The 12,607-nt window shown below is 47.4% G+C and overlaps 1 protein-coding gene across 1 annotated transcript in view; it reads right to left on the bottom strand.

Moving 5' to 3' along the window:
• Positions 1 to 12,607, bottom strand: part of PTPRU (protein tyrosine phosphatase receptor type U) — a 386,725-nt gene that overhangs the window by 146,753 nt on the left and 227,365 nt on the right. The window contains exon 8 of the mRNA XM_054999127.1: positions 11,520 to 11,828. Within this exon, the coding sequence (XP_054855102.1) occupies positions 11,520 to 11,828 (309 nt within the window). The remainder of the gene's footprint in view (positions 1 to 11,519; positions 11,829 to 12,607) is intronic.

Genomic DNA, 12,607 nt, shown 5'->3' with positions numbered 1-12,607 from the left:
CTCTTAGTAGGGAAAAATGGGAAGTGCTTCTTTAGAAAAGACATGAGGCTCTTACCGTCAAGCAACACCCTGCTTGGCTCCCCACGATGACCCAGTGGGGTCTGGAATTAGGTATCCCTAATCCCCTCCCCTTAGAAGCCCTGAAAAACCCTAACAGGGCTTGAGTAACTTTGCTAGCTCTTTGCTTTGTTTTTTCTCTCCCTGTTGTGACTGTTGTGGTTTTCTATCCCCGTCAACTTTTCCTTTGTAAGCAAGCTTCCCATTTACATGCCCAGGGTGCGGAATTATCAGTCCCCAGCCCAAATTTCTCCTTGTAGGGATGGCAGAGATTAGGCAGCAGCCATGAGCATCACCCAGAAATGATACCACATACTTCCAAAACTCTGCCCTTCGCAGGTACTGCCTCCCCTCCCCAAATCTCCTGGCAATTGCCAAGTCAGTGTCAGGAAGCCTATTTGCGAGGAATTCTTTGGGGTGAACTGGGAACCTGATGGCCTGCAGACTGGGCCAAAACTACCAAGGACCCACACATCGTTGGCTATTGCACTACTGCATGCATCCCCCAACCAGATTTTAGAGGAGCTGCAAGATCATGATTGTTCGATATCCAACGCCGTGTGTATCTCCTGCTACTGAGCTACCCAGCCTGTGCTCTACTCCCTCGTGCCCCTTTAGACACAAAAGGCAGTTATGTAACAAGGACGTAGCATGTGCACTCCTGTGATACAGGTAATATGAGGCTGTCAGAATGGCCAGCCTGAAACAGAAGCTTTGGAAGAGTTTCCACCTTTTCATAAAAAGGTACTGAGCTACTTTCCACAGTGAGCTACTCCCAGCAACACTGGTTATCATCCGTCCTTAGTCTTCCCCATTTTTCCAGATTTCTGCAACATGCCTGATCTACATGCCAGTCCAAGATGCACCAGAGACAGAATCATTTTTAGTTAATCACCCAGAGAACTCGCTCATCGCTGTGTCCATCCTTTGTTCTTGCTGTTCCCTCTCCGACAGGAAAAAAAAATGAACTTTGGTGTTTCAACATTAAATTTAGACAACCTCCAATTGACTTTCCCTGTCAGGCTTTGGTAGATGCATCTCCCATCTCTCTTTCTCCTTGTTTGAAAGGAGAGAGGCAGAATGTAGTCAGTTCTATCAAGTATACTGCTGGGTTTATTGCGTGCATTCTTCTTGTTGGTGGCACTTCAAACCCTCCAGGGTTGGTTTGTTGACTTCCTTGCTACGTGGTCAGCTCACAGTCCAGAAATGGCTCTTAAGAAAAACAATGGCTTGGGCAAGCAGTGTAAGCTACAGGAAGGCAACTTCCCCTCTCCATTTGCTGCAGCCTTCTGTACTTCCCTACCACCACCATTGTGATCCTGCAAGTTAGAAACAACGCGGGGGGTGCTCTGGGAGTTTGCAGCAGGAGCGGGGAAATCAGCAAAAATCTCTCTCCTCTCCTCCGCAGATGGAAAAGCCTTTCCACCAGAGGAGCTGCTAACTGTGATGAGAGTAAGCTCTTTAGGAACCAAGCCAATAGACCTTCTGCAAAAACAACACAACTCCTTTGATCATAGACGACATATAGTGGAAGGCACAGAAGAGGCATTCCTGCTTTTGTGGCACATGGGAAGGAATGCCTGAGATGTTGTGTGCTATATCTGCTATTCAGAAATGTCTCTCTATATAAATTTTCGACCCGGTCATTCAAGGCACCATGTTAGTTGATCAATCAATTTTTCTCTAATCAGCTATCCCCAACTGATTAAATCCTACAAGCCCAATTTACAGAAAGATATATAATACCCCAAAAGGTCTGAAACAATAACATGCTATTCAATGTGAGCCAATGTTTACCCAGAAGTAAGTCCCGTTGTGTTCAAGAAAAAGAAGTCCTGTGGCACCTTGAAGACTACCCAATTTATTCTACCATAAGCTTTCACGGGCTAGATTCCATTTCAACTACTTCACAAAAGCTTATTCTGTCATCCATCTGTTAACCTTTAAAGTGTCACAAGAATCCTTTCTGTTTCTGCCGCAACAGACTAACTCAGCTACCACACTGGAATTTGTAACTGTACTCAATGGGAGTGAGTCCCAGATAAGTATGCATAGAATGTGAAGGTTGATTTCCAGAGGACAGGGTTCATAATATACAAGGGGGGGGAATCCTGGACCCAGCATGTGCTGTTCCCACTCCCGATCAGGACATACAGGCCAAAGGAGCTTCAACCTCCCACCCCAGTGCTGCTACCCTAAACAGAAATGGTCCAAAGGGAGTTATTTGGCCTACTGAAGATCACATGATATTCTGCAACGTGCAAAGTAGTTCCTCGTCAGGAAATCACCCTCCGCCTCTAAGTGGATTCATATAATGACTAGCCCACAGGAGTTGCATTCAGATGTCACAAACTTTGTTTTGTTCATGATGAGAATAAACCTGGTTTATTTTCATATTCGTGTGCTGCACGCACATACACATACACACACACTTGCAAAGCCAAGATTGAAAGAAACCTGTGACAAATACATTGGGGGTGCTTTAACAGACTAGTGGCTTCTTCCATAACCACTAGGATTCTAAGCTAACCCTGGTTTAGAATCTCCGTTTATAGGCTAAAAAACCTGTAACTTGTTCAAGTCTTACCCTCCAGTGTCTTTCAAGCCAGAAAAAAATGTTCAGTCTTAGCTCTGTGTCTGAGGATAGGAGGGAGAATGCAAATCTCAGAATTTCCTGGCTAATTACAATACCTGCAGCAAAGATATCACACATGATGTTTTTCCCCCCAAATGCGCCAGGAACGTTGAGAGAAACGCACCGTGGAGACCTAATTCATTCCCCGTTTAATTACAGAGATTGTGGTGTGATGGTCGGTTAGTATTGAAGACGTTTCTGTTTGAGGTTATAGAAATGTGCATTACAAAAAGATCCAAATTTTGCTACCAGATGATAAAAAGGCATGGCATCAATGCAGTGAATTTCTTTGCTCGTTGTACCCAGGATGGAGATTTCAAACAACAAGGCTTTTCAATCATGACGCAAAAACTACAGTGTTCCATCTACCCTTAGCTAACCTCATATTTCAACATCATGCTCAGCCGGAGAGTGGGGCATCCGCACCGCAGGGTGCTGGGGAATGCTCTCCCTCTCTTCTCTGGCATAGCTGGTTGCTACGGGGTCTTCACATCTGCAAGCTCTGAGGGAACTGGCTGTCATTGACGCAGGCCATTTTCAGAACTAGAAATCTTTCTGGCGTATGTGCGGAGAGATAATTGGATGGTGGAAAGGGAGTTGGTAGATTACAAGCATAATGAGTCGTTAGCAAAAGATAGTTCCCCAAAGCTCCCCTGGGAACTCGATACATCTCCTATGGCTGCCACTTTTCAAACTCTACCAGTTCCAGCTCATTAGAATATCTCCAGTTTCTTCATATTACCAAGAGCTCTTGTTCCTTCACGAGGTTAGTCCTCCACACGGCCAGAAACATCAGGACGTCCCTCACAAAACATTAGCCAAAAGAGAGAAAGGAAGGAAGCATGTGAGGAAAACTGATTTCATAGTTTGGCAACTTCTTAATCTTGTTTTCCCATTCCCATATGTCAGCGTACCAGGGCTCGGCCTAGGAGCGCAAAGGGCCCCCAAAAATGTGTTTGGGGAGGTGGTCAGATTTTGGTCAAAAGCAGTGTGATAATTGGCTTTTTTGAGGAGGTAGATAACAGTCCCAGGTCCAGAGGCAATGGGCATCATCTCAGGCAGGCAAGTTCTGATACCCCAGGTGACATGGAAGGGGCCATTTTAAGTTCTGTCTGGGAGCAGTTTGTTGACAACTTGTCTAGACTGAAGACTGAGTCATAAAGCCTGAGTGATCCTGATTGGTGCCAGAAGTCATGTGCTGTGGCCCAGTCAGGTGATGCCTGAGCCTGGAGGAGTAGAGACTGCAACCCAGATGGCGCAGTTGGGCATTGCGGGTGCCAGATCCTCTGTCTTTTCTACACTGAAGTTGGCTCCATGGTACACGCTGTGGGGCTCAGTATGAATTCCACCTAAACGCCCTATGCTATATCAGCAAGAGATGCCGCCTCCCAGGTTAAACCCCAACTCAAGTGCAGCCGCAAAATTATCCCATTCTATTCATGTCGAGTCAACCCTTTGGTCCATCTACTGTAAACGTTATTGGCTTCCTGAGGACGTCAGATCAAAAACATTTCCAGCCTCTGATACTCAATAGTTCTTTAATTGCTGAGGAACAAACCAGGGACCTTCTTTGCATGCAAAGCATGGGCCCTATACAAGCCACCCTTCTCTTCCAGAGCCAGTAGATTTGCTTACAAAGCTGACTTACTCCCTTGGGGGCGCTAGTGTTTCACACACAGGAAGTCCTAGGTTTGAACCTCTAAGGTCTCCAGCGGCAGGAGGAAAAGTTGGCCATCTAAACCTATGCATTGCCTTATTTCACCTAGCCTACTCTCGCTCTCAGTTCCCCTTCTGGAGTCCACTAAGTGTTTTTGGACAATATATTGTTTTCGTTTCCTTTAAATAGTTGGCCATCCAGCCCCACAGATTGCTGTTTGGGTTGTGCAATATGTGTGCTGCTGTCTTTTAGAAATCACTTTATATATTTGTTGATGTTTTCATCGGGTTTTAAAGTAATATTTTATGTATTTTATATATGTTGTATTCTGCTCTGAGCCCATTCACGGGTAGAGCAGATTATAAATTAATAATAATAATAACAATAATGAGGATGACAACAATGACAATAACAACAACAACAATACCGACAACAACAACAACAATTAAGCACTAATAACAGTGCGGGTAGCAAAAGTGATAAGGGATGAAAGGATAAACTTCACTGAGAATCCGTTTTACTCTTTCCATGCAAACCCTTATCTGTGCATGTACAATGTACCTTTTACAGACTGACAGAGATCTGTAATCTTTGCCACATCTGTGCCTTGTTGACAAGGCCTGCCACATTTCTGCACTTTCAGCTAGAGTACTGGTCCCAGAATGCCAGTGTGGTACAGTGGTTAGGGTGCTGGGCTAGGACCAGGGAGTCCTGGATTCAAATCTCCACTTGCCAGGAAATGGCTGACCATTTTCACATCCAAACCTGCCTCGCAGGGTTGTTGTAAAGATATTATGGAGGAAGGGACAAACATGAATTCTGTCTTGAGCTCCTTGGAGAAAGGGCATACTAAGAAATGTACTAAATAAATTATAAATAGCTGCAGCAAACAACAATAACCAAAAAAAAATCCCCTCAACAGAAGCAGTTTCCTCCAGTCTCTCCCCATTATTCATTATCCCCATTATTCAGGGCTTCACATCCCAACAAGGATTCTTGCACCCGAGCCCAGGAGGTCAGCCACTGAATAACCTATTTTTGTAACAACAAAATTCAACTCGGTAGCTGTGTTCGCCTCTAGCAACGAAAGGAGTCCAGTGGCACCTTTGACACGAACAGAATGTGCTTGTTTATTTCACCACTGACTTCTCCCTTCAAAGTCCTAGGTTGCATCCACACATTTTTGGAAACTGTGCTATAACAGTCACAACTGCATTTTCCAGGTGTGGACAAGGCAAGCCAAGAGGTGACTGATCGCTATAGTGCAACGATAGCCCAATACCCAATGATGTGTGATGGCAGCCCAACATTCTAGCAGCCACCCATCCGGTGGCTCTCCTTCAGAGTTATGAGGCAGGCCTGTGAAGAGCCTTTGCACAAAACTGTAGGAGGGGATCACCTACGCAGGTGCGTAGAGAGAACTTTACTTATCAGACAACCACTAATCAAGCGCCGTGCCCCAAACATCATTGGAAGAATCAGGGAAACGATCCTTAACGATATGAAACAGCACTTGTTCGTGTCAGACGTGAGCAAACATTCCTAACAGAGCAGAAATCAGAGGCGGTCTGACCTTGGATCTCTTTATCACCATTAATATCTACCTCACTGAGGTGTTGTGAGTCTTAATTAATTGGTGTTTGAGATCCACCGATGAAAGGTGCTGGCTGAGAACAAAGTGGTAATTATCATAATTGTTGTTATTGTTATAAGGCTTTGATATGCTTAACAAAAAACATGAAAAGAAAATGTTCTGCTCCAGTGGAGAAGGGTGTATAATAGAATACAATTCTCTCCTGAAGTGGAAGAGCTGAGGGGGAACTTAGCCGCCATGGTTCAGAGGCAACGACCAAACCCAGGTCTGGCTGTTGTGGAACTTGTGAGGACAAAAAGCCATGTAGGTCAAGGTTGCAGTGAGGAGGGGGATGGGGCAATATTGCTCTGCTTCTCACTTGCATCAACTGAAAAGACATTTGGAACTAACCCACTAGTCTGCCACTGGAGTCAGCCTTGGACCCCAGGTTGCCCAGTGGGGGTGGGGGAGCCTCTGGTCCAACCCTCTGCTCCCCCCCCCACTACTCACTTGGCTGGTCGGGTGGGGGGAAGGCACTCCAGCACTTCGCAGTGGGCTGATTTGGGGCCCAAACTGATCCACTGCGAAGCACAGTAGCACTCCGGGGCCCATTGCAATGACGTCACTTCCGGGAGTGATGTCATCTCGCTGCCTCAGGAGCATGCACCTGCTTTGTATGTGCGCAAAGACACAAAATAAGGTGAGTACTGAGTCCCCTCCCCCCACTAGGAGGGTAAGGGGCCCTGGCAACCTTACATTTGCCCCAGCAATGTCTCATTCTGGTTTGGAAAGCAAGCTGAAACTAGATGCAACACAACCACAATCACAATATTCCACTTGTTTAAAAAAGCTAAATTAGCATCCAGAGACAGCTCTTATGAAAATTGGAGGAGGGCTGCTGGAGGCGGAGAGCGGACCGAGAAGGGCTGCCTTTTCCATGATTGAAGTAATCTCTTCCAAGCTGCATTTATCTCTGTGTACAGGGAAGGACAGATCCGAGTGTTTGCATTTGTCTTTTCTCCACCACTTAGCTAGCTACAGTTTCAGAGGGGGATATTCAAATCCTTGGAGAGGAAGGGGAGCAAAGAGTTAACCACTCTCTGCTCTTCCCTGATTTTCGAAGCAGCCGTTTGGGGCTGCTAATTAGCTTCTTAACAGAACATGTGTCTCTTCTCCTTGGATTGAGTCAAACGTAATTTGAATTTGCTGATTCAAATTTTAAAAGAAAATGAGCTTTGTTCCAAATAGGAAATCCAAACAAGGAAATGTAGAGCAGGAAGTCAAGAAGTCCAACCAGGAAGTCAGGGAAACTGACTGGAAGGATCAACAACGTTTCCTCTGAGAGCTAAGCTACAAGTGACGCCTGACACAGGTTGGACACTTGTCAGCTTCCCTCAAATTTTGATGGGAAATGTAGGCATCCTGGTCTTGCAGCTGTAATGGAGAGCCAAGCTGTAAAACCAGGACGCCTACATTTCCCATCAAAACTTGAGGTTAGTTGACAAGTGTCCAACCTGTGTCAGGTGTCACTTGTAGCTTGGCTCTGAGACAAGCCACAATGATGCTTAGCCTGGAACAGATGACTACCTTAGCTTATACCCTCCCCATTCAAACCCTTCTCTTGTAGTCCCCCGTGCCCAGCCCTTTCACCTCCCTCATCTTCATTTGTGTGTCCGGGACGTTGCGGATCATGCCGTAAAAAACGCGGAAGATCGTGTTTTCTCGCGCAAGTTTTGTGCGACATCGTGCAAGAAAACGCGATCTTCCATGTTTTTTCTGGCATGATCCACAATGTTCCACAACGTCCCGGCTTCAGGTAAGCCGTGTGGAATCGCCCACTGCCTGCCCCAGTCAAGCCAGATTCTCAGTTCTGAAGAAGAACCAAGAAGATGCAGATGCTTCCATCCTTGTCTCCTCCGTTCATGTCCTCTCCATCCCCCAGGTTCCTGTCTCCATAAAGATTCCTGCATCCCAGGCCAACCTTTGACTTCAGGTGTCCAGCTGATGATAAAGTCTGAGATAAGAGGAAGGAGATGAAGCAGGACGGGGAGGAGAAAAAACACTAATTGGCTGGTCTCATGCGTGTATAAATAAGCCCCATTCTGTAACCATAGTAACAACATTGAATGGCTGTCTTGCGCCGCAACATCAGCCTATATTCCTCCCGTTTCCTGGCAATGAAGTCAGCACTCCATGAATGCACAGATGTACTAAACAGACAGCACAATCTTAAAACAAAGTTACACCTTTCTAAGTCAATTGAGGCTTGGAAGCATCCACTGTGTAGGAGTCATAGAATCATAAGCTTGGAAGGGATCTCTAGGATCATCTAGTCCAACTCCCTGCACAATGCAGGAAATGCACAATTACCTCCCCCCACAAACACACACACACCCAGTGACCCTTAGTGCATGCCCAGAAGATGTCAAAACACTGTCAAGATCCGTAGCCAAGCAGGCCAGGGGAAAATTGTTTCCTGACTCCACAGTGGTGATTGGCATGATCCTGGCCATCCAAGAAGGGGCCCCTGAGAATTAAGCACTGATGTAACCCTTCCTGCCCAGGGCTGGATGAAGGGGGACAGGGGGAGTAGCCTGCCCCCAGTTGCGCCAAAGAGGGGGCGCCGGGCGCAGCTGCCAGCTGCCCAGGAGCGCGCGCAGTTTGCCGCTCGGGAGGCTGAGCGCAGGGTTGGGAGGCCGTCACCAGCCCCGCCAATGGGGCGGCTGGCTTGCCATGTGCACAGGACCTCCCAGCCCTGCACTCAGCCACCCGCGCAACAAGCCAGCTGCCCCAATGCACACCCTCGCTGCTGCCGCCACCACCACTGCCAGCTCTACTGCACACCGTGCGCTGGGACGGCCGGCTTGCTGCGCGGGGCACAGAGGGCCTCCTAGCCCTGCGCTCAGCCACCTGCGCAGCAAGCCGGCCACCCCAGCGCACAGTGTGCCGCGGAGCCGGCAGTGGTGGTGGCGGCGGCAAGGGCATGCACTGGGGCAGATGGCTTGCTGCGCAGGTGGCTGAGCGCAGGGCTGGGAGGTCCTGCACACGCAGCAAGCCAGCCGGTTGCCCCAGCACACGCCTGCACTGCTGCCGCCGCCGCCAGCTCCATGGTTCACCGGGTGCTGGGGCGGCCGGCTTGCCGCGCGGGCGGGCACACCTCCTGCCCTGCATGATGACGTCACGAAAATGACATCATCATGCAGCAACAGGAGAGCACGCACACTGTGTGTGCGCAAAGAGACCTGAGCAAGGGTTGCACCGGGAGCCTGCACCTCTAGGTCCAGCTGTGTTCTTGCCATAAGATATCGAATAGAAGATTTAAACCTGAAACCACGACAAAACCACCCATCCCTGAAAGTGATCGCACAAGCACACTTCCTCCCCCCCCCCAAAGGGTAACAGGATAGGCAGTGTGGTATAATTGTTAGAGTTTGCGAGAGCCTGGTTCAAAGTCTCACTTTGCTGGGCGACATTGAGCGAGTCACTCTCTCAGCACGTACCTCCGAAAGCTTGTGTGAGGATAAAACGGAGGAGAGGAGAATGATGCATAGCCCTCTGAGGAGAAAGAGGAAAGAAGTACAGAACTACTTTACAAATGGGTCACCCCAACTACAAGTTTAGAAGTGGTTCTCGTTTTTTTAAAGTAATGCCTACCCCCCCAAGTACACCCTTTATTTTTTACATAGAGGGAATGTCATGATTCTTTCTAATAGAGAAATGCCAAAGACTGATCTTGGGAAACCGTTTCAGTAAGAGAAACCCCATCCTGGTCCAGTTCCCATTGTATGTATGCGTATGTTTGCGTAACAGGCAGAGACAACGAAGAAGCACTGCACTCCCATAGTGGTCTTCCCAAGCCTCATAACAACATGCACCATCTGGCACCATTTCCATACAATCCAATCTATTTTACTTGAAAATGCAGACACTCCCGCTTATCACAACACCCTGTGCTGTTTTGAGCCTAACAGACTACATCTGCAGGATGGCTTTTGCGTGCAAATGTCATGAGCAGCTGGGTGATACCTGTCACTTCAAAGGGCACAATGGTCCTATCCAGAAATCCAGCTTCAAAGGGCACAAAGGGCACAATGGTCCTATCCAGAAATCCAGCTTCAGCTCCTAGGTCATATTTTCTGTCTTAAGGACAAATCCAGTACAATGGAATGGGTCCCCATAAAAATGCTGCAAATACCAGATCATCAGTGTAAAAAGTACCGCCATTAAGAGACACATGTCCATGGCAAGGGGCCAGTGGCTCAGGAGTAGAGCATCTGCTTGGCATGCACAAGGTCCCAGGTTCAATCCCTGGCATCTCCAGTTAAAAGCATGAGGTAGGAGGTGCTGGGAAAGACCTTCACCTGAGACCCTGGGGAACCGCTGCCAGCCTGAGCAGACAATACTAACCAATGCTCTGATCCAGTATAAGGCAGCTTTGTGTGTTCATATGTTTATCTCCTATGCCAGCCTTTCCAATTATTGCCCTAGCTAAGGCTGATATTTCTTTCTTGGGGTGCGCATTATCCTTGCCCATTCGAGGGTCCCACCTTTTTATCACTTTCTATAAACACCAACACCCTATCCTGGATAGACCAGGCAAATCTGATCTCATCAGATCTCAGAAGTTAGCAGGGTCGGCCTTGGTTAACAATTGGATGGGAGATCTCCATCAAATTTCAGGATTGCAGAGGCAGGCAATGGCAAACCACCTCTGTTAGTCTCTTGCCATGAAAACCCCACCAGGGGTTGCCATCAGTCAGCTATCACTTGATGGCACTCTCCACCACAATAAATGCCAACTGAAAGAAGCGGGCAATCAGATAATGTAATTAAGTCATATGCTACCAGGGGGAAGGAGCTAGGGCAAACTCCACAATACTGTAAAGGAATGATCACCAGACCTCCACTGTGTCCTCTCCTCCATACTTATGCAACGATCCCAAATGTGACGCTCTCTTTCCTGGTGCCTGATTGCTTTCTTCTGCAAAGCAACTTTCTCCAAATCAAAGAACAAATCAGGGCTTTTGTCTACCTCAATGGAGCTTCAGAATACCCCAGCAGGCATCAATCCACTTTGGGTCTGTAGGTGGCACCCATTCAGAAAGAGCTGCTCACATTTTAGGAGAATTCTTAAGTTGGGACCTCCCAATGTTTTGTAATTGCCATCCTTGGCAGCCATTTTGTGACTGGTCCTGATACCCTTGGCAGCCATTTTGTGATTGGTCCCAACATCCATGGCAGCCATTTTGTGATTGGTGCCAATATCCATGGCTGCCATTTTGTGATTGGTCCTGACACCCATGACAGCCATTTTGTGGTAGCACCCACTGCAGTTTCTCAAAATTCCAAAATGGCCCACAAGCTCAACAAGGCTGAGTACTCCTGGACTACAGTGAGACCTCTGTCCAAGCGCTCTGCCAGAGTTTACACTGACAGACTGGTTGTATGCTTGAAAGGGCTTTGCACAAGCATTCATTCATTCTGTGGCCATCGTGTTAGCCAACTACATTTGCATCATACACAAGATTCTAAATTAGAACAAACTGATGCCCCCCCACACACACACACAAACACCCCTACCAAGTCGCAACACTCACCATCTTCATCAGTCTGAAATATCATCTCTTTGCCTTCCTTCCGCCCTTCAGGGTTGGAGAGGATGAGTTTGACATGGATGTTTTTATAAGGCTGCAGATTCTTGATGGTGTAGTGGTTGACACTGCGCTCCATCTTCACACATTCCCGGAAGGTCTGGTTGTGGCCCGTGCCCACAGCGTAACGATAGCAGAGGGTGACGGTGTACGTGTGACATCGCGTCAGGTTGTAGCCCAGAGGCTCCCACTGAAGTGTTAGTTGCCGAGACTGGATCTCAGCGAAGGCAAGGCCTTTCGGGGCCCTCATTGGCTCTGCCAAATGAAGGGAAGGAACCAGTGAATGAAACAAGGAATGTACTGCTTATTTACTTCAATACCTTATTTATACTCCACCTTTCTCACTGAGAGTCTCTCATGTACCATGCATCTGACGAAGAGAACTTGATTCTCGAAAGCTTATGCTACAATAAAATTGGTTAGTCTTAAAGGTGTTACTGGACTCTTTTTGATTCAACATGAAACATCACTCCATTGGCAGGCATTTTCTTGAGGAGAGGGTTTAATGGGATTTTATTATTTATTGTATGTTTTTAATCTTGGAATTAATTATAAGACATCACCCCCATTCTGAAGTCACTCCACTGGCTACCTATCAGTTACTGTGCTCAGTTCAAGGTATTGGTTCTCACATACAAAACTCTTCATGGCCTTGGTCTGGCATACCTACAGGACTGCCTCCCTCCCTATGTTCCTCTATGGCAGCTTCGCTCATCTGAACAGGGTCTCCTGCAGGTGCCACCCTGCACATAGGGAAAATCAACAGCAGCCCGTACACGGGCTTTCTCTGTGGTGGCCCCTACCCTGTGGAACAGCCTGCCTGAGGAGATCAGGAAAGCCCCCATTCTCCTAGCTTTCCACAAACAACGCAAAACCGAATTATTCAAAAAGGCTTTTGTATTGTAGGAAGGAGTCGCAGATGCGCCGTTAATGAGTTAGGGACCCTAGACTTCACCCATAGACTTTACCACTATGTTGCCTTGCGTACTATCTGTTGCTTTAAATACGTGCTCCTATGTCATCCCTAGAATTGT

This window comes from Eublepharis macularius, chromosome 15, assembly GCF_028583425.1.
Source record: "Eublepharis macularius isolate TG4126 chromosome 15, MPM_Emac_v1.0, whole genome shotgun sequence".
NCBI classification, from domain to species: domain Eukaryota; kingdom Metazoa; phylum Chordata; class Lepidosauria; order Squamata; family Eublepharidae; genus Eublepharis; species Eublepharis macularius.
This window is presented reverse-complemented; position numbering and strand designations above follow the sequence as displayed.